We start from the raw sequence: 22,270 nt of genomic DNA, 5'->3' as shown, positions 1-22,270 counted from the left end.
CAGCAGTTTATATCCATAAAAGTACAATTATAGGGTTTTTTCTGCTCTAGAATGGTGTCAAACCCATTAACTTCATATAAAAGGACATGCAACCTTCAGTTCACTTGACTGCTCTCTCAAGCTTACACTGCAGTTAGCTTCATCTATCCTTTCCTACTATGGCGTACCAAGGCAGTCGCAGTAGCTCTAGCTACAGAAATTTTAGCTCTTCTTCCATGCCAAGGAATGGGGGTAGGAGCATTGTGCACTCTTCAAGAAGCAGCAGTGGTTCAAGGATGCAGCCACATTATAGTAGCCGAAGTGCCTATAATGTTGGAGGAACAAGGAAAATTTCTGTTGCAAGTTGCAATACTGGAATGAGTGCATATGGAGGTGCTGGTTTTTGTGGTGGTATGGGATCTGGATATGGCTCAGGTGGAGCTGGCTATGGCAGACCTGGGTTTACGGGTGCTGGTTATGGTGTATCTAGCTGTGGCAATGGTCCCCATGGAGCCATTACAAACGTAACTGTCAACCAAAGTCTTCTGACCCCCTTGAATTTGGATATTGATCCAAATATCCAGAAAGTACGTAAAGAAGAAAAGGAACAGATCAAGTCACTGAACAACAAATTTGCTTCTTTTATTGATAAGGTATGTACATAAAAAGCACTTATATGGCAATACAAATGAAAAACCCAAGAAATGCAAGTAAATAATAGAACTGTTGATCTGTGGAAACAGAATTTGATCACCTCGGCCTACTCCTTTTAGGTTTAGAAAGGCCATAGAAGGAAAGATTATAACATTATAGATTATTAATAGTATAATGTTTCAAGCAAAGTTGGTTCTGTCAGTTATGGGAACCATGCCATGAATAGTATTTCTGTAAAATGTCCTGTTGTATTTGGGTCTACATGATTCTCAGTGGTACTGTATGTTCAGAACCTCTATAACTGCATTCATTCATCTTATTGCTGGGCTTCTTCTTTGTACTTATATTCTTCCATACATAATTAAAGCTACTTAAAAAATAGTTTGCAAAACAAAAACTGTACGAATAATAAGAATGCCATAATTTCCAATATTCTTTCATTACAGTTCTTTGCCCTGTCTTTAATAATGTAGTAACCTTATGTTTTACCTAAAATGTAATTTTATAGGTGCGATTTTTAGAACAGCAAAATAAAATGCTAGAAACCAAATGGGCTTTCCTGCAAGAGCAAAGAACTGTGAAGAGCAACATAGAACCACTTTTCGAGTCCTACATGAACAACCTCAGAAGGCAGGTGGATTCCCTTGATTGTGAGAAGTCACGTCTTGAAGCAGAAAAGAGGAACATGGAAGACTTGGTTGAAGACTACAAGAAAAAGTTTGTTATATTACAGTTTTGTATAAATACTAGCATGAGCTACACCCAAGTAACCAATTCCCAATTACTTGTTAATACTTTTTTCATAGGTATGAAGATGAACTCAACAAGCGTACACAAGCAGAAAATCAATTTGTGGTGCTGAAGAAGGTAACTGATTTATATGATAATAATAATCTTTATTTGTATAGCGCCAACATATTCTGCAGCGCTTACATAGACAGGGGGAATACAGAAAGACAAAAGTACAGTTAGTCCCCGACTTGCGAACAGGTTCCGTTCTGGGAGCCCGTTTGCAAGTCCGTTTTGTTCGCAAGTCGAACAAATGGTTGTATGGAGGGGATGGATCGCGGGTGGATGCCGCTCCATACAACGTCGGGTGCCGGCTGTTCTTACAGCAGGCACCCGGCGGCAGCAGTTCCGACGACCCGTGGCGCTTGTCGGAACTGTTAACACTTTAAATACCGCTCTGACAGCGGTATTTAAAGTGTTAACAGTTCTGACGAGCGGCGCAGCTCGTCGGAACTGCTGCCGCCGGGTGCCTGCTGTAAGAAACAGCCGGCGCCCGACGTTCAGGGGGCCCGTACAGCGTCCCACGATGAGATCGCGGGACGCTGTGCGGTTGCTAGGCAGCCGGGGACCTCCTGAAAGGCCCCAGGGCTGCCTATGCAGAGTGCCTATCAAGCGCACGGCTTGATAGGCGCTCTGCATAGACAGCCCTAGGGCCTTTCAGAAGGCCCCCGGCTGCCCAGCAACCGCGATGTGACCGGACAGGCTTCTATCAGGCTTGATAGAAGCCTGCCCGATCCCTGCACAGTATGATGTAATGCCATAGCATTACATCATACTGTGCAGGACAGATAGTTCGTATCTAGCGAAATTCGTAACTCGACTGTTCGCAAGTCGGGGACTATCTGTACAAGAATTTCAGAACCACGGTTACATGTAGTAATCAGTTGATGGAAACAGTAGGGGTGAGGGTCCTGCTCCAACGAGCTTACATACTACAAATAATGGGGTGATACAGAAGGTAAAGGGACTGGAGATGTGCATGGTATGGCGAGGTGGAGAGTGAGGGATGCTATACACATAAGCAATGGTCAGGCATTAAGCCGTGTGACGGCAGAATCGGTATGACTGTAGGGGGCAGTTGATGGTGGCTAGCAGGGATTGTAGTGAATAGGTCAGGGAGCATGTTATCAGGCGGAGTACAGAGGGGTTTGTTTAGGGTATACGGTATGCCTCCCTGACGAGGTGCATTTTTAGAGCACGCCTGAAGTTTTGTGAGTCCTGGATTGCCCGGGTAGCCTTTGTTAGTGCGTTCCAGAGGACTGGTGCTGCTCTGGAGAAGTCTTGGAGGCGGGAATGAGAAGTTCGAATTAAAGGGGCACTCAGTCTGGTTTCGTTAGCAACCTTATGATTTAAGTGAGAGAAAAGTGAACTATTATTTGGGGTAACAAAATGTATCTTTTAAATACAGGATGTTGATGCAGCATTTATGAGCAAGACTGACCTACAGACAAAGGTTGATGCCTTGACTGATGAGATCAACTTGACCAGAGCTGTTTTTGAGATGGTAAGTTACTATATGGGTTAAAACCAAATTTTATTTTGATTATTTTTTTTAAAAAAGAGAATCCTAGTCACTTGTAGATATCCTATATTGAGTTCTATTAAGCCAATATTTTGGGATTTGAAAATAGGATATTTGGAACACTTAATTTGGAAATCCCATATGGAATTTAATACAATGCTATATTCATATGGAATTGAACACTATACTACTAGTACCGTATAATAATTTTCACTAAATTTTGACATCAACTGTTAAGCTTCCCCAAAAGACCACCCTTTGTGAAAAGGCAAATCTTGAACTGGATGAGACTTTTGTTACAGTTTTGGAGGGCCAGTAATTTATCTAGACCAGATGTCCTGTGACAGAATTTAAGGTCCATCATATACCATGTGTACTGGTCATTTTTAATGTCATTTTGGGTGCTCCTCTCAAAGAGACTTCCGTTGTATATTGCTGGAATGTAACATTTTGGTTCTAAATCTTATAGGAAATTTGCCAACTTGAAAATCAAATCTCCGACACCTCAGTCATTGTGTCCATGGATAACAGTAGAGACCTTGATATGGATGGTGTAATTGCTGAGATCAAGACCCAATATGAAGATATTGCCAGGAACAGCAGGGCAGAGGCTGAATCCTGGTATCAATCAAAAGTAAGTGGAGACTAAAGAAATAAATCATCTCAATCTATGGGATATATCCTTTGTGAATAAAGCAAAAAAATGATATCAATGGAATAATTGGAGCCTACTCTATGTGCATAGATTCCAATGATTTACTAAAAAGACATCTTTCTTATTCTTCATCAGTATGAAGAACTACAGAGCGCTGCAGGAAAGCACGGAGATGATCTGAAAAACACCAAGAACGAAATTGCTGATCTTAACAGATTGATTAACAGGCTCAAAGGAGAGATTGAAAATGCTAAGGCTCAGGTAAATGAATGGAACAGACATATGTCACCTTAACCAGTTACTGATGGCAAACACTGCTATATTTTTACTTAAACATTTATGTTTTTAGAGAGCCAAAATAGAGGCTGCCATCGACGAGGCTGAGGCACGAGGAGAGTTGGCTGTCAAGGATGCAAAGGACAAACTGTCTGATCTTGAGGAAGCTCTACAGAAAGCCAAGCAGGACATGGCTCGCCAGATGAAGGAGTACCAAGAACTGATGAATGTTAAACTGGCTCTGGATCTTGAGATTGCCACCTATAGGAAACTGTTGGAAGGAGAAGAGTGCAGGTAACCATAGAACTAATGGATTTTCAAGAAGATGTAAAAAATAAGACAAAACAATTGTTTTATATAGCTGATCTATAGCACATAGATATCATCAGGAGCTGTTTTTGACTCATATATACAAGTGTGCTTCCTTATTAGTCCTCTGGATTTAAGATATTCTGAGAAAAAAATTAGGAAATGAACTACGCAAAAAATATAATAGGAATTTTTTATTTAATATGTTTTCAAAATCATCAATAGAAAACACATAAAATGAATATATGGTTATGATGGTTATTGCATATGGCAAGGAATTTAAGCCAACTTGTTCATTTTGTAGGATTTCTGGAGAATGTGCTGGTCCCGTTAAGATATGTGAGTATCATCATGTCATACCATCTTTATGTCTACGATAGGCATTATTGCTGCGGTCATCCTTACTTAATATATAAAACTTCTGTAAACTTTTCCTACAGCTGTTATCTCATCTACGGTGGGAGGTTCCACCAGTGGAGCAGGTGGCTACCATCATGATTCAGGAATGAGCTCTGGTGGTATCAGTGGTGGAGCCAGTGGCAGCGCAAGAATAAGCAGCAGCGGAGGAATGAGCGGCAGCGGAGGAATGAGCGGCAGCGGAGGAATCAGCAGCAGCAGTCGCTACAGCAGTGGAAATAATTATGGCTCTGACAGTGCAAATGTAAACAGAAGTTACAGCAGCGGGTCAGGATATAGCGCTACGAGCACTTCAACTATGACCACAACCAGAACCACCTCATCCGGTCCCAGAAAGATGTAAATCTACATTGCCTTTCACTGATTGAATGAAAAGGATTTCCGACTGGCTTGTACTGGCTTTTCTGCATATCTTCTTATCTTTTGCCCGCCCGCCTCTTTTACCTTAATGCGTAATGCACGCAAAATAATTAATGGTTGATGACAATCTGCAATTATTTGTACATCTTGCCACGTGTTGATTCTATATACATGAGAAATTTATTGGTAATGGACACAGTTTGGAAATGTAGAACAATTTTCATTTTAATTCTGCATTTGGAATCTACAATTTCCAAAGATAAATTGCAGTCAAGTTGTGATGACTGATAAACTTCTATTGATCATCACATTTACCTATAGAGAATTCTTTAATTTGTAAATATACAAAAAACTAACAAGTAGTTTCATGTGGTGGCCTTATTTTGAATTCTCAAAGTTTTCATAAGTATTAAGAAAGGTAATAATGATGAGATACTTAAACGCAGTATACCATTAAGTAGTGATTCCTTGCCATTTCTTCTGATATAGATCTACATGTGTCATTATTTATTGCTTTAACCATCACTTTCTAACTTCTGTACAATTACTGCTCTTTGTTTCAGTTCAATAAACTTTAGTTCATGACTAATTTCTTTGTATTGTGTTCTAAATCATGATATAATTAACATTAGTAGAGAGATCATTGCATTTCCTTAAAGGGGGTGTCTGTTTTAGAATGACAATTTTCAAACATCTTCTTAGGGAATTCTGAGTTACTAGATGGGGTTCCGTGTTTTGGACTGATACCTATGAACTAGAGTATACAGTGACTGCAAAGGTGGTCTGTCACTCTGGAGAACCCACAGCATATACAGATAGCTTATTAGCCTCAATGAGAACTTTATAAGGGACCTTTCACACATGCACATAAGATGCACCTAAAGACGCAGCCTCACCTGCTGCTGCAGATTTCTGCTCCCTTATCTACACGTGTACATGCAGATTTTAGTGCAGAATTTTCTGCGTCTTTAGGTGCATCTTGCAGAAATATTCTGCAAGATGCACCTGAAAAGTGAAAAGTCCCGAATAATTATAGCTAATTCTAAGATTGTGTTCCCATTTGCCCATTATTTGGTATAATGAGTGGCTGTAAAAATGTTTCTAAAGGCAAAAACACATTGGCGTATGCGCAACTACACTCGCCTCTACGGAGCATAGTTGCGCATGAACCAGGGTTTTTTGGTTATTTTTCAGACCATTCAATCTCTACACCCCAGCGCGAAGATAGGTCTTGCACTATCTTTCCCGCACGTAGTATTAAGTGCGTGCGACAAAGATAGGGCAAGTCTTATCTTTTCTCGACCGTACTATTAATGGGCAAGAATACCGCTAATAGCTTCATAATGCGACTAGAGTAGGCCCATCTGTAGAAGTTCTTACTCTAAAGAACTTAGCATGTCCATGTAATACAAAGACAGCCATTCACTTATATGGGAGCTGTGCAATACCTCAATTCCTGCAGTGGTGGCATTGTAGGAAAACTGAATAAATGCAGCAAGGTTTTCCCACAGATTGGGGCAAATGACTGCTGGGGATCTCTGAAATGGGATACCATGTGATCAGCTTATTGTCACAGGATTTGTCAATATATCAATTGCAAAAGAATCTGTACGGCAGCACACACTCCTACCAGAAAGCTTTAAGTGGGAAGCAGAAACAAAGTGAATGCTCCTTCGGGTCCCGACCACGATCCTCTTCACAATAGCCACCAAATAAATAGACAGGAGCAGCAAACCGTGGTGCATAAAAGAGCTTCACATCCTCATATAGCAGCGGATGGCTTTATTTTCAATCCAATTTCCACATAACATGAGTTACGTTTTAGCTGAGTCCTCCATTGACTTAACATAGCGGCCGTTCAGTACTGAACGCCTGCTATTTACACTGAATGATAAGCGATCAGCTCATCGTCCATCATTTATGCTGCATAAACGATGGACGATGAGCTGAACTATAAGTGTTCAGCGTAAATAGCAGCCATCAGTAATATGTGGCCACTATGTTAAATCAATGGAGAGGGGCGGCGGAGCGCAGCCACCCCTCTTTGAGCCAGTGATACTAGCTCCTGTGCAGCAGCTCAAGATCGAGTATGTGTCTCGGCATGTAAGTGTTGAACATCGTTCTAAATGGACCCTAAAACCATATGCACTGGCAAATAACATTACTGCAGCCATATCCTGACCAGTGTCACATTTCGCACTGAAATATTTATGAGGACATGTTTGCAACGTTACAGTGTCTTATTTGTCCTTATTTAGGCTGGGGCTACATAATAACTTTAGGCATGACAAACATTTGGATTTCTTTTGATGGCCAAGTCCTAGCAAGTTCACTTACATTAGGATGCAATGTAGCAGGGCCATGTTGAGATCCTTGGCTGAGCAATATGTCTTGTGGCCACAGTCGCTGTGTAGCCCTGCCTAAAAATTTCTCTTTTCCATTTTTGAGTGGAGTATGGCTCTTAACCATCACTGGAAGTTAAATGTGGCTCACAAGGTACTAACGCTTTGGAACCTTTGCCATATAGTGAAACACAAAGTGCCTATGGATCGATAAGGACTCCCTTCAGGGTCTGTTAACATGGCTTTTGCATTTGCATTGAAACTGCATTCGTATAGATTTAAGGCTATATTGACACATCCAAGAGCAAGTTGCACCCAAAATTTTCAGGTGCAACTTGCATTCGACAGCACATGGACACCCAGTCTATGTACTGTCCAGTGTACGGGACACTGCACATTTGCATGTCTTAATCTCATCTGAGAATCAGAACAGAATAGGATGTACAACAATTTTTAAAATTTGGACTATTGGTAGGAGTGAAAAATTGCAAATGTGAATGAACTCATTCCAAGGCGGAATGGCTTCTTTTCCTGTTCGAGTTCTGTCATGAATACAGTTTAACAACATTATTTTGTTTAACTCTTAGTAAATTGCTTACTTCCAGGTGCAAATCTCAGATTTCTCCGTCATTGTGTTAAGGACCGTTACACATGACCGGTCACATTAACCTTTCAAGCCTTGGGTTCCAAATTAGTTCATACCTGGATGCATCAGAGAGGCCAAAAACTATATGATCTATAGTAATTAACTCTCACAGATATGTAGAGATGTGCCGCGGCAAGTATATACAGCCCACTCTGCTTAAGGCGCGTACACTGAAAGTTTATTGACTGACTATAGTTCTAATACAGGAAAGCAATACGTCATTAGTCACGAGGTTTAATCTCATTGGGTTAGAAAAAACATTAGAATCATGCATTGTTTAGTGAGAATATATCTGTTATATTCTCAAGCGTCTGTTTCATTTCAGCGTTATCTCGTCCTCCCTGGTCCTCCCTTTGTTATTCAACTCGCTGTAGTACAGTCAGTTCCCTTGTCCAAGTTTTTCTGAAAGTGTGGGAGGACTTTTCCTGATAAGAACTGTTGTCCAGACTTGGTTCTCATGAAAAAGAACAGAGAGAGACACATCATTACACATTGTACCGAATATACTGCTCTAAAGCTATTTCTGCTTGAATAATTGTTTCACTACACACAAGCTTATTTACGTCTTATAATGCTCCATTTTGTATCTAGCGGCCATTTTGAGACAGATTCTTCCATTTTATGAGCCTGTACTTTCTCAATTCCCCCTAGAAACTGTCTCAAAATAAACGATACTTTATAACTTCTACTGGGCGGGGTAAGGTTTGCTTTCCCTATCTCTAGCTTATGATCTATGCCCTACCTATCATTGTTGGTCAGCTGTCCAAGGGCTAATCCCTTCCCCGACAACTAATCCTAACTAACTAAACGCGAAGACCTAATAGACACAGAAGGGATCTACAACATACATACTACTCTATTCTAATGGCTGGGAGACTAGAGTGGTCACCCCTGCTTCTGTTGAGACAGATCCATAAGGGGACAAATCGCTCTGTTGTATTATAGGCATATAGCCATCACCTGGGGTCTCTACATCTACGTGTATGGGGGCGACAGGTACCATCTGATCTGTAAGCTTAGCACAGGAGCGTTTTATGCAGGGCACAATACAGACAGAAAGTAGCAAGAGTATGGTAAGAGTAACCAGAATCCCTATACCTATCTGCACCAAGAATTGTTTCCATTGTCCGGTCCATACAAACCACTCATCCCAGGGGTTAGTTATCCCAGAATTACGCTTCAGCTCTTCTGACAATGTGGCCAATTTCTTTATTGCGATAGTCACTTTACCTGTGGGGCCTGTATTATCTGGAATATATGTACAGCAAGTTTTCACCAATCATTTTACAAACACCACCGTTCTCGGCTAGCATCATATCCAGAGCCACTCGGTTCCGGAAAGCCATGGTGGCCGTGGGGCCCAACTGATCAGCAAGCCCCTAAAGTGCATCTCTTGTATAGCTCACGAACCCCTGCTGGTTGTAATATATATACAAACATTCTTATTGATGGTTACTATTCCAAACAGGGACTCAAATCCGGCCTTAACTTGATCCCTGGCTTTAAACTCATCTGACACCCCCCCTTGGCACTCTGATTGCATCTATATATATACACATGTGGATCAAACCTGCCACCTGGTTTCAGATTGTGATGCTCGTCTGTAGGACCTGAGAGAGAAGCAGAGACCACAGAATGCGTTATTGACAATTCCTTGGAGAGACCTATGACAAAATTAACAAGAGAATCATTTCCCAAACTTGGCTACTGTGGCATGTATCCTCCGGAGAAAAAGAAAAACTAATGGAAGACACTCAATTCAAGATTTACCCGTTTCCTTCATTGCCCATGGATCTACTTTCCCACTACTCCGTGGACGGTAGGGTGTGTGAAAAGCCTGGAATATACCCAAAGCAGACATGATGTATTGCATTATTTCACCTGTGACATTTGTATCTTTGTTAGACTCAATTATTTCCGGTGCCCCATATCTGCGGATTACCTCATTCATGAGCTTCTGTACGGTTACCTGCTTATTTACTTTGGTAACAGAGTAGGTCTCCAACCTGAAAAGAAATCAACAACAAGCACATATTCATGCTTCCCAACAAGTGGGAGCTGAATGTAGCCAATTTGCAATCCCTGAAATGGGTAGAGTGGTCTAGGCAAGTGTTATGTGGCAAATTTACTTCTGCCCTGTTGCTTACGGCAAAGATCATGCAAAATTGGACAAGTGATGATGCAGCAACTACAGGAAACCCAGGAGCCACTCGTCCTTGTTCAAGCGTCGACATCATTGCTGCTTTGAACAGGGTGCTGGATGAGGCAAGCATCGCCACCATGCTGAAGGAGGTGCTAGAAGGCCTGGAGTACCTGCAAAGAACGGCCAGATCCACAGGGATGTTAAGGCTGGAAACATCCCCCTGGGTGAAGACGGTTCCGTGCAGATCGCAGATTTCGGCGTCAGTGCGTTTCTAGCCACAGGAGGCAACATTATCAGGAATAAAGTCAGAAAGACCCTCGTGGGCACACCATGCCGGACGGCACCGGAGGCGACGGAGCAGACCAGAGGACACGACCTCAAGGCGGACTTCTGAACCCCCAGTAGGTGTGTCTTTCCGTGCATTCGCTGGGCCATCATGGGGCACAGGGACCGTGGTGGGCAAGTTCTGTTGACTGTTCGCCATTCACCGTCCCATTTCTGCTGCTTCCATATTTAGTCCATTTGTCTTTTTCTTCATTGCTGGCTTGTAACTGTAAAGTCTTTAGCATATCAAAGTCCAAAGTTTGTATCAAAGTAATTCAAAGTCCAAGGTTTATATCAAAGTCCAAAATTATTGTTAAATTCTTCTTTTCTTCTTTTCTTCCACGGCTTAAGGGCCACTGCCTTTGCTGTGTGATCTGTGATGGCGTTGCCTCTTGTTTCTCTGCTGTAGGAATTGGTGTGAGCTTTCCACTTTGTCACCGCTGCACCATTCTTAATTGGCTGTCCTGCTGAGGTAACAAGCTGTCTGGCCTTCCATGTTAGGCCATAGTCATGAGCTATGCCAAATGCATACCGGGAGTCAGTGTAAATGTTTGCCGTCTTACCTTCTACCACTCCACACGCCTCAGTGAGGGCCTGTAACTCCGCTTCTTGTCCTGAAACATGCGGAGGCAGAGCTTCTGCTTTTTAGGACATCTTGTTGTGTGACCACTGCATATCCAGTGTGGAGTCGTCAATCACCCTGGTACCATCTACAAAAACAACTCAGAATATGCATTATTAACAAGGGCTTTCAGTTAACATTTATTATGGCCACCTGTCCTGGCAACATGATGGCTTCCATTAGTAAACTTACAGCTTTTCTATTCTTGATGGAGGAAGCACAAAAGGCTTAGTGATGCATTGAGGTAACTATTTGGGTCAGGAGTACATAAAAAAGTAAATCATCAACATATTACAAGAGGGCGGTGCCCTCGGGAATTGGCCAGGCATCTAATACCAGCTTCATGCATCTGGTAAACTGGTTTTGGGCTATTCTGTGCCCCTTATGGCAGCACTGTCCAACAGTACTGCTTTCCTCTGAAAATAAATGCAAACAAATACTGACAGTCTGGCTGGCCCTTTAAACTCTTTCTGTTAATGGGGAACAAAAAGGGGTATTGGCTGGGAAGACACATTTCTTAAGGGCTTTAAATTAACGTAAAGAAGAGACAGTGTCTGCAATTGCATCTTCCTGGACATGTGCCAGGGGGTACTGACGGACCAAGGGGGCTAAGAGCTTGTTCCTCTGCGTACGTAAGAGTGAGGACAGGTAGAGGTGTCGCTTGGTCTGCTGCCATCCGACATAAGGTCGGGTGACTTTCAGACCTGGGGTGTATACGAGCCTCACCAGACGGGTGAAGTTTGATACAACATCCCAAGGGTCCCATCACGCAATTCTCAATACGCTTTCAGGACCTTATAGCATAAGGAAGCGCGTGAGGTATCGTGACCCTTAAAACATTACCTCAAGCGGTTCAGTTTCTGCAAGCTGAATTGGCACTTCTGAACCCCTTGCACCGATTACCGCTAGACAATCAGGCTGGTATTTTATTTCAAATAGATCATAACCTTATTGTAAAAAGGAAAAAGAAAAAATTAAAAATTTAAAAATAGCTGACCTGCAATACCTAGATCACCTATATCTTCTCCCCCCCCCCTTTGAACTAGGGTACTTAATTGGGAGAGTAACCGAGTTCAAGGTAGTAGCAACAGTGAGAAGAATGACAAGAGCACATTGTAGCTGGATTTGACAGGCCAGAAATAAGTGCTTGGGTTGCACTTGCGTGTATATGCTCCGGATGTCATGGGGGGGTGAGGACCACTAGGGGGAGTTAGTTCAATACCAACTCCGAAGATTTGTTAACCATTGCCTGTACTGCTGCCACCGCACAAACACACGAGGGAGCTGCTTCAGAGGTGAGAGAGAAAAGAATAATTGAAAGACAGTCATAGAGTGGTTGCATAAGTAGGGAAACCGAGTGCATTCATGGTCGGCAGTATGAAACAAGGCCCAGAAAGGTGCGGGGTTTGGCAACGCATATAGGTACAGGTATGGCCGGGACAGCAGCCTTTTGTTCCTATGTCAGATGTCCAGTTCCTTGGCCTAAACAATGACCCAGGAGAACAACCTTAGTTTTGCAGAACTGGAGTTTGTCCTTAGAGGCTTTACAGACATTTTCTGCAAGAAAAATTAACAGTGAAATTGTGGCCTGTTGGCAGGCTTCCAGATCATCAGCACACAGCGCCTACATGCGGTAGGTGGCTGACTGACACCTCATCAGCACACAGCGCCTACATCACACAGCGCCGACAGCACACAGCACCTACATGCGGTAGGTGCCTGGCTGACCCTTCAGCGTCTTTTCTGGACTGGAAAAAGAGGGGTGTTTGTTGGAGCAGTTAGTTTACAAAACTCTTCTGAACCGGCACCTGAGGTCTCAACCCGTACTGATCCATCTGGTGAGAATTTGATGGATGCAGATAAGGCCCATAAGATATCAGTACCAATAACAGAGACATGAATATTCTACAAACATCTATCCACATTGAAAATTTACAGTCTGCATATGCAGAAGGGGGGGGGGGGGGGGAGAAAAACTTGTATCCCCAGTCAATATCTGCATCACACATCTTACATTTATCATAGTCTGAACATGGGTCATTAACTCTCATCCATCCATGCGGTCAAGTCTGTCTCTCTCATTCAAATGTTAGTAAGAGTTCACACAGGACGTAACAAATGCATTCAATCACTCCCACCCCACTGTCTGTAATACCAGAGAAGTATACCACACTAATATTTCCCATAAAAGGAACACACATTTGGCAATTATGCACACGTCCTACCAATCACAGAACTGACATTTACACAAAGAACAGCAAAAACAGTAAGATTCACTGGATTCATTTTGGGTTCTATTCTAGTCAAGCAAACTTAATTAATTGTCCAGTGTTCTCCGCTCTAACTCTCAAGGCCAAAGATTAGAGTGAAGAGAAAAACAAAGGGAAGGGGGGAGATTGGAGACAGGGGGGAGGACCTGCTCTGGCCTAGCTGCGGATTCTAATAGATCAAGCATTAACCCTCTATGTACTCCTATATATTTATATATCTATATATATTATCACATATTGACCCTCTCTTTCATTCTGTAAGCTTTCCTACTGCCGTCTGCGATCCTAGCACCTATAGTGACCTTTCTTCTCAGCAGTATCTGACTTATGAGGAATGGACAACACGTACAGCAATGACACAATGTTGGGACCTTAAGACATACAAATTGTCACATAGATCACAGATTCTGCCTGAACTCGCCCCCTGGTTCCTCCTTGCGACAACTACATTTGTGGGCAATTTTAAGCACAGACCTACTTGGGATGGGGGTGCTAAACACAGACTGCAGAACAGGTAATCGGGAGGAGGCTGTTTGCAGGCGCGATGAGGGGACTTGAATGTTTCTATGCAAAATTCAGAAAAGGCACTCGTCATTGCAGTTCAAAGAATTGGTATGCTGGGTAAAAACATACATAGATGGGAGTTCAGAGGCCAGCTCATTTCTGCTGCGGAGCTAAGATGACATCTGAGGGGTAACTGAAGGTATTGTTGCAACAGATGCTAAAATGGCCGCTGGGCTATGGCTGGCACTGAAATGGCCACCGAAGGTGTGGCCTGACTGGGCGATGGTGACGGGAGGGTCCAGGAATACTACATACTAGACACATATCAAGATATATCGACCGGTATTGGCCCCAATAACAACACGGCCATCTAGGGGCAGGGCAAAGGGAGAAAAACATCATCCATGACACGGCCGGGGCGGTGCCCTCAGAAGAAGGGCTGCCTTCCTTTGTCTTCAACTTGAAACTGCAATTATCTTACTTCAACTTTACATTACTTATTGACTCTACATACTACCAACTGGGTATGCCTAGCCCTATGCTCAATGACACATTGGGAAGTATATCTCTAAGTGCCTGAGCCTTTTGCTCAGTGACTATACCAACAGTTTCACATAACTTCTTGACTTTCTTCACATACTCCTTCCCTCCTCTACATGACACCAAGTGGACAGGATCAAACAGACCACTGTCAGGTACCTTAATTTAAACATGTTCCGAAACTAAACTCTGAGCCGTCTCTCAACCGGGAGTCCGAAGCCGTATGCTCAATCACGTGATCGTACTTGTCACGTCCGATGCCGTCTGCTCAATCACTCCCTGAGAAGTATGCTCAATAAACTAAACCTCGAAGCCGTCTCTCAACCGGGATCTGCAGTCCCTGAGAAGTATGCTCGATAATCCAATTTATAACGTCCTAAAAGATTCTGTCCCCTGGTGTCATAGACCACCCAAGACCTGAGGTAAACTTCTTTACCGATGACAACTATGATGTCAAACATCAAACATCCGACTGACCTAGGAGTCTGTCAATCAACTGAGCCAAAACAGACCAACGGCAGACATCATATGATAAATATGACACCGGGCTGTGTGAGAGGTTGATCAGTCCTCTGATTTGGCACAGTGGATATATGTCCTCCCAGTCCGATGTCGTCGTCCGATGAGTGACACAAGAGTCAAGAGTAAATCCTGCCGACTACGCCAACTGTTAAGGACCGTTACACATGACCGGTCACATTAACCTTTCAAGCCTTGGGTTCCAAATTAGTTCATACCTGGATGCATCAGAGAGGCCAAAAACTATATGATCTATAGTAATTAACTCTCACAGATATGTAGAGATGTGCCGCGGCAAGTATATACAGCCCACTCTGCTTAAGGCGCGTACACTGAAAGTTTATTGACTGACTATAGTTCTAATACAGGAAAGCAATACGTCATTAGTCACGAGGTTTAATCTCATTGGGTTAGAAAAAACATTAGAATCATGCATTGTTTAGTGAGAATATATCTGTTATATTCTCAAGCGTCTGTTTCATTTCAGCGTTATCTCGTCCTCCCTGGTCCTCCCTTTGTTATTCAACTCGCTGTAGTACAGTCAGTTCCCTTGTCCAAGTTTTTCTGAAAGTGTGGGAGGACTTTTCCTGATAAGAACTGTTGTCCAGACTTGGTTCTCATGAAAAAGAACAGAGAGAGACACATCATTACACATTGTACCGAATATACTGCTCTAAAGCTATTTCTGCTTGAATAATTGTTTCACTACACACAAGCTTATTTACGTCTTATAATGCTCCATTTTGTATCTAGCGGCCATTTTGAGACAGATTCTTCCATTTTATGAGCCTGTACTTTCTCAATTGTATCCATGGACAACAGCAGTGATTTAGACATGGACAGTATCATTACTGATATTAAAGCTCGATATGTAAGAGATTGCTAAGAAGAGTAGAGCTGAGTCTAAGGCCATGTACCAGTCCAGGGAGAATCCAACTCACAATGTTTTTTTTAATTAAATATTTTTTATTGAGCCTTTTTGTTTTAACAAATCAACCCACAACAACACCCCCCCCCCTCCCCAAGTCTCTCTCTTGTAAAAAATATAAAGTTCCATCTTGAATCCAGAGAAATGATGAAGGTGATGTCCCAACTGTGTTCTGTGGAAGCAGAGAAGTATCTCAAAACAGATATACGGTAGGATATTAAGGCAGACAGGTATTGCAAAATACAGAACCCAATTCCCTATAGTGCTGGGGATAATCCACCACTATGCTCTCCCCTATACGCATTATCTCATCCTCTCACCCTCGTTACAAGGCTCAACATTTAACAGATTAATACTAAGCGCTAATCCTGGAGTGTTCAGCCATTTAGACCATATCTCATAGAATTTATGTACCACTTTGCGTTTAAGATATACTCCCTTCTCCCATGGCAGTGTCCTATTAGCCTTATCTCTAAATTCCCATAATGTTGGGGGAGATTCACCTAACCAGTGTTGCACAATCACTTTTCTTGCTAGATACAGTAACCTTGCCACAGCTGTCTGTTCCTGCTCTGGTATTGGTAAATCATTCACATAGTCGAATATGCCAACCAGTGGTGCAATTTTTCCAAACTGATTTTATAGACACTATCAATCAGAGAATAGTCCAGTATCTATTAAACTTTGGTCATCTCCACTTCATGTCAATTAGACCACCGGGTTGAATTTTGCACCTTGTGCACAGGGGATCATCGCTTACTCCTGTGGAGTGCAAGAAAGCGGGGGTGCGATACACTCTATGTATTAAATACATCTGGGACAGTCTATGTGTTTCACTTAGAGATAATTTGGGTAGCATCTGACTCACAGGCTGTGTTACTCATTTCTGAATTATTGGTACGGCGCTGCAAAATCCCTTCAAATCCACAAAGTATGTTATTATGGTTTAGCAGTTTAAACATATTTCTTTTCGTAACCACAACTTAGTCTACCTGTGAGATCCCGTTCATATTGAAATCTATTTCTCTACTTGGGCAGTCTCTTAGTAGCTCTTGAACAAAGCAATGCTAGGCAGGTGTTTCCTAAGACCAGTGATAGGTACTGTACGGCCCTATTCAGGACATAGCAAGGCATTTCACTCAATGATAATATTTTTCACCTAAAGTCTACATGTTTTTAATATTTTTTAGCCTGAATTCTCCTGTTTAGTATGTGAAGCCATGGAAGACATTTTTATGACCTGAGAAATGCTAAGCATGAAATTACTGATCCAGAGACTAAATAGACATCAGTAATGCCAAAGAATTAGAAAATAGGGATTGGGTGATAAGGGTGGCCGATTAGGCTGGGGATTTAGGAGATAGGGACACTTCCGGGGTGGGAGGTATAGAGTCCATGGCATATCACATTCCTCTCAGTCTATAGCAGGCAGTCTATTGTGCTGCCATGACCGCTGTATCTTCCACAGGATGTGGAGTTTCATTTGGAGCTGAAGTCAAGGCAGAGATCAGAGAGTCTCCTGAAGTAGTTGTCATTCACTGTTGAGTATTTGGGGCATAGCAGCAGGAAGTGAGCCTCATCCTCCAAAGCCTCCTGTGTATTGTTGCCACAATTTGCTTTCACCGGGCTTGTAGTTCTACCTGTGCCATCCTGACTTGATGGCCACGCTGTGGGTGCTCAGTCTATACTGGTTCAAAATCTGTTGCTCTCTGGACTTTGGTAGCATTTCCAGATATGGGGCCAGTTTGTAGTCCCTCGGAATAGATTTATTCATTTTTTTGAACTTCATGGATAAGTCATCAAAATACTCTATAAACATGACAGCATTCTGAACTCTAACATGCCATAGATATGCTTGTGCCCAAACAATTCTGTCATGTAGAATATCATGGGGTCATGGAGTCACTCAAGGCCTGACACAGTATTGGGCCTCAAAACAACAGAGCGTGAAATGTCAAGCAGAAGACAACACATGTTTAGTTGACTTTTGAGCCAATCACATTCCTTTATGGTTTACTTCCAAGGTGTTCATTAACATGTGAACTATTAGATATTATTGGCGATATGATATTTGTGTACAAGGATAATGATAAAGCTTAGGATGCAATTAAAACTGGAAGTTTATGTCTTCTATATAGATGGAGAGGGGTCCTCTGGTGGACCCAAGGATCCCAAAATTAATACCGCCTGGCATAAAAAGGCTTCTTAGAAGTTTTCCAACAGGTTTCTAACCATTATAATTCTCAAAGTGGTCTTCACATTGACCACACGAATAAGCACTTGCCTTTTCTCCTTTGTTTCTGACAGATGTTATAGTTAACATTTAGTATCATGTGAAAGAGTCTTTTCCCAGTATCAGTCATTAAAAATCTAATGTAACACAGCTGATCTACTTGTTTAGAACACTAAAACTGCTTATGTGTATAATATACGTATTGTATGCCAGCGTGTTGTCAGCTGTAGTTACCTGCTTCATTTGGGATGACATACAAAGAAACAGGGAAGAGGCAGATCTGGTTGAGATCCTAGGTGAGGCGTGGGAAAGCTTGTAAAAGAGGATCTTCCGACATTAGTCACTGATTTACTTCGTCATGAAGAGGCCTATGATTCATAAGATACTATAAAACTACAGAATACAATATGGACAGCTTTCAGTAACACTGCAGTAACCACGACTAAAACAGTTTCAGTGTCAGTGGGGTCATTCGTGAACATTGCAGGGTTTCAACACATTGATGAGTGCAAATACGTCTGCGATGGTTACTTGTAAAAGAAAAAAGAAATAAAAACGATAAAATGGCAATTATAAAAAATATCAAAAATAGAGTGAAATATGGGATTTGACATTTAATATCTGTAATCACAAGTACTCCAGTATGTCTTATTAATATTGTCTAATCGACCAATCATATTTTGCCCTATACCAGGTTACTTTAATATACATTATTGGAATGTTTTTTTTCCAAAATACATTTGTAATTATATTGCAGGTTTTCTGTTTTATAACTTTGATGCAGTAATTGTATTAAAACAAAACTTAAACTAAAGTATTATAATATCTTAATACATTTTTTTCTTATTCTGTACAAGAAGCTTCAGCTGGCCGTGGGCTTAACATTAAAGTGGTTGTTGACTTTTGTTGAAAAGGTTCCTCTATTAGGGCGCCCACCCACTGGCGTTTGAGATTTTCGTGCGTGAAAAACGCAGCGTTTTCCGCACGTTTTTGGCACGTTTTTCGCGGCTTTTTCGTGCCTTTTCCGTTAATTTCCATTGACATTCATGGGTGCATTAAGATAAAAATAAGGACACATATGCAACTGACAGTTCTTATGTTAAAAATTGCAACGGACTGAAAAAAAAAACGCAAGTGGACAGGAACACATTCAATTCTAATTGCTCTTGAGAAAAAACGCAAAATGCAAAGGAAAAAAAAATGCCAGTGGGTGGGAGCCCTAAAGCAAATGTTTGAACACTCAGCAATCAAGTGTAATATATTGGAAACCCAGCAGCAGGTGATTTAAAATCCATCATTTAGCCTCAGAGGAGTAAAGTGTCTCTTAACAGACCGCATGCTGTGTTCTCCATGGGAGTCGGGAGATTACATTGTATTCTGCTGGCAACCCGGACGAGAACAATGCAGCTGTTTGCACAGCTTGGAGTGTGATTAGTCACAGCCTGGGCTCTGCAAACAACTCCTGGAGGTCCATTTACATGCAAATGAAGATGACGAAAAGTGTTAATGGGTATTACTGGCCATTAACACTTTATGCAAAAAGATCGCAAAAACAATTGTTTGAAAGATTATCTTTGCCCATAAATGGGCCTTTAGGCCAAAAATTTAGTGACAAAGAATGGAAGAAAGCTTTTTCTCTGACTCATAAAGCATTCAAGTGTAGCACACAGGTAGAAACATTAACCCCCCTAAAGACCACTCATACGTCTTTTGAGAGTGACTGTTAAGGGGCTTTATTCTGTAGCACTGTCTTTTCATGGCCCTACATTAGAAGAGAGTCGGACACTTGCTCTAAGACCAGGGACCAAAGAAACCTCAGAACTCTGGTGTTTAACCATTCACATGACCGTGGCACATAAAAGGCTGACAGAGGGAGGGGGCACGATGCAGGAACTTCGCGCCCGCTGTGCTATACATGTGCAGAGCGTAACAAGAAGGGGTTAAACCATTCCAATTCCAATATAACATGTTTGTTTGGGGTTTTTTAAATAGGTGTTTAGTTTTGATGCTATGCTTTTTTTAAATTGTTCCATGTAAGCTGCTTCCAATCCTGTCCCTTATCAGTCCATCTCCCTGAGTAAACATTCAGGAGAGCAGACTGCTTCACTTCACTGTGTGTTGCCCAACCATCCTCAGGTCTGCCAAGAGGGACAGAGTGGTGAGACAATTAGAATATTCCACTTCTTCTTCAGACAGCAGATGAGCTGCTTGTTTTAAAAGCATTGTTATAAATTTGACATGGATTTCATTCGAGTTACTTGTGGTCCAAATTCATGTGTTTTGGCTATCCGTGTTGCCCCACAGATGAAACCACAATACATCTATGAACCATGTGATATACAATGGTTCATGATGCTGTCCTACATTTCACTGGAACCATTCCCCACGTGCTTTACCATATCTGACCATTGCAGATCCTAAACAACTGCAACACAGTTATACAGCAGCGATTTGCATTTTTTATTTGTATAATGATGCTGAAATAGAGAAATAGCCAAAAATTCTAAATATACTTGTTTTCTGGGAACATTGTTTTAAAAATTATGCCTTTCCAATACTGATGTCCCTTTAAGAAGTAGTAGAGTTGTTGGTTCTGGTGGTAGGAAGGGGCTCTGTTGGGAAAGTGCCTGCAAGGAGCTTCTAAACAGGGAGGCATGCTTATTGATTCAAGGGTCCACCATGCTCTTTTTTGTTCAGAATGTCTACTTTATCGGCTGTTGAAGGGTGAATATGCCGCTATTGAAACTCCCCCGAGAAATAACAGCCGTTGATTAGAGATTTCGTTAGTTGAAGGCACTGCAATCAACCTACCGCTCACTCACCCAGCTGGCTTTAGAGTAGCCGTTGTCCAGTTGGGACATTCGGCCATGATTGATATTCATAGTATTAAGTAAACCTTTGGTATATCATTACTTGGTGTTACTAGTGTTGTTTGTGAGTTGCCTTTGCTTGGATTAATCTAAACATTTTTTTCAGCAGTAATTATGAAGCTTTAGTGTATTCACTGGTGAATAACAGATTATGGTTTTGTCGGCTCCGAGCCAGTTCTCATCACTTATTATTCTTTGTCATTTTATAAACCTGTTCCACAAGAGAGGTGGTATTGTGGTACTTCATGTTTTCTTACTGATCTCTGTATGGTATATATTAATACATCTTTCATTGCTGTCGCATATACATTGTGACATTTGACACAAAAATAATTCATAGATGTGGCTGAAAGACTCCAGTCAGAACCGTCATCAAGAATTCCTGGGCTGCAGCCCACCCATCACGAGAAGGGGCAATGGAAAGTAGTGGAAAGGGGACAAGGGGGAGATGCAAATTGGCAAGGGATCTGTGGTAAGGCAGGCAGAGACAAAAAGTGGGCAGAGGCTGTGTCAGGGGCAGGGGGAGAGACTAATGCCCCTTTTATACTAGGCTGGGAATCTCCTGATTCTCATTTGCCTGAGTAGACAAGCTGGTGATGTGATCACCAGCTCATCCGTGCTCGGGCAGCGTGTTTACACTGCTGGAGTCTGTGCTGATCTTTATGCCGGCTAAAATAGAACAATGAGAGAGAACCTCATTCGTCGTTCAGTCGTTGACCGCATTTAAACTGAGCGATAATTGTTCAATTTTGCTCATTTGAATGATTTTCTGAATGTCATTTAGCTGCGGCCCGTCAGCTTTTGGCCAAAATACTAATCAACATCCGCATTTATTAGTGTGGGGGGTTTTTGCATGCGGTTTGCTATAAATGCTGGAAAAGCCCAGGATGGCATGCTAGTGTGGCACACTCTGTTAATACAGGGCAATCCACTGTTTGTCAGTGATGGTTGTACTCCTGTATGGTGTGGCGCACATATCTATGGTGGTCATCTGTGTATCGGTTCATACAGTATTGTGCAGACTGGGTTTTTCAACAGTCACCCCTTCCCCACCTTGGGTTGAGCTGAGTCGCTGCTCATTAATTGGCACGTGAACACTTTTGCTCCTCTATATTGCAATCTGGCTTGCTGCATGCTACCAGGGTATACAGTAATTGAGCCTTCCCTGTAGTATATATCTTGTATTTGGCTTCTTTTTCTGTGAGTTATCTTTGTACATTTTTTTCTCACCTCTGTGATTTTATGTAGTTAATTGGAAGATTGCTTAGGTTCTGGTGGCCTTGTCGTGGCCCATCAGCTTATGTCTTTTAGCCAAAATACTAATAAACACCCGCATTTATCAATGTGTGTTTTTTGTTGTTTTTTTTT

The 22,270-nt window shown here is 42.0% G+C and overlaps 1 protein-coding gene across 1 annotated transcript; it reads left to right on the top strand.

Annotated features, from left to right (window-relative positions):
• The first annotated feature begins 158 nt into the window (after nucleotides 1–158).
• LOC136582877 (keratin, type II cytoskeletal cochleal-like) lies at nucleotides 159–4,944 on the top strand. Its single transcript, XM_066584163.1, has 9 exons — nucleotides 159–632; nucleotides 1,142–1,350; nucleotides 1,440–1,500; nucleotides 2,831–2,926; nucleotides 3,414–3,578; nucleotides 3,735–3,860; nucleotides 3,949–4,169; nucleotides 4,489–4,523; nucleotides 4,625–4,944. The coding sequence occupies exons 1-9, from the start codon at nucleotides 159–161 to the stop codon at nucleotides 4,942–4,944; spliced, it is 1,707 nt and encodes a 568-aa protein (XP_066440260.1).
• The last annotated feature ends 17,326 nt before the right edge of the window (nucleotides 4,945–22,270 follow it).

This window comes from Eleutherodactylus coqui, chromosome 1 (genome assembly GCF_035609145.1).
Source record: "Eleutherodactylus coqui strain aEleCoq1 chromosome 1, aEleCoq1.hap1, whole genome shotgun sequence".
NCBI classification, from domain to species: Eukaryota; Metazoa; Chordata; class Amphibia; order Anura; family Eleutherodactylidae; genus Eleutherodactylus; species Eleutherodactylus coqui.
Note: the sequence above shows the minus strand (reverse complement) of the source record. Positions and strands in the feature narration are given on the sequence as shown.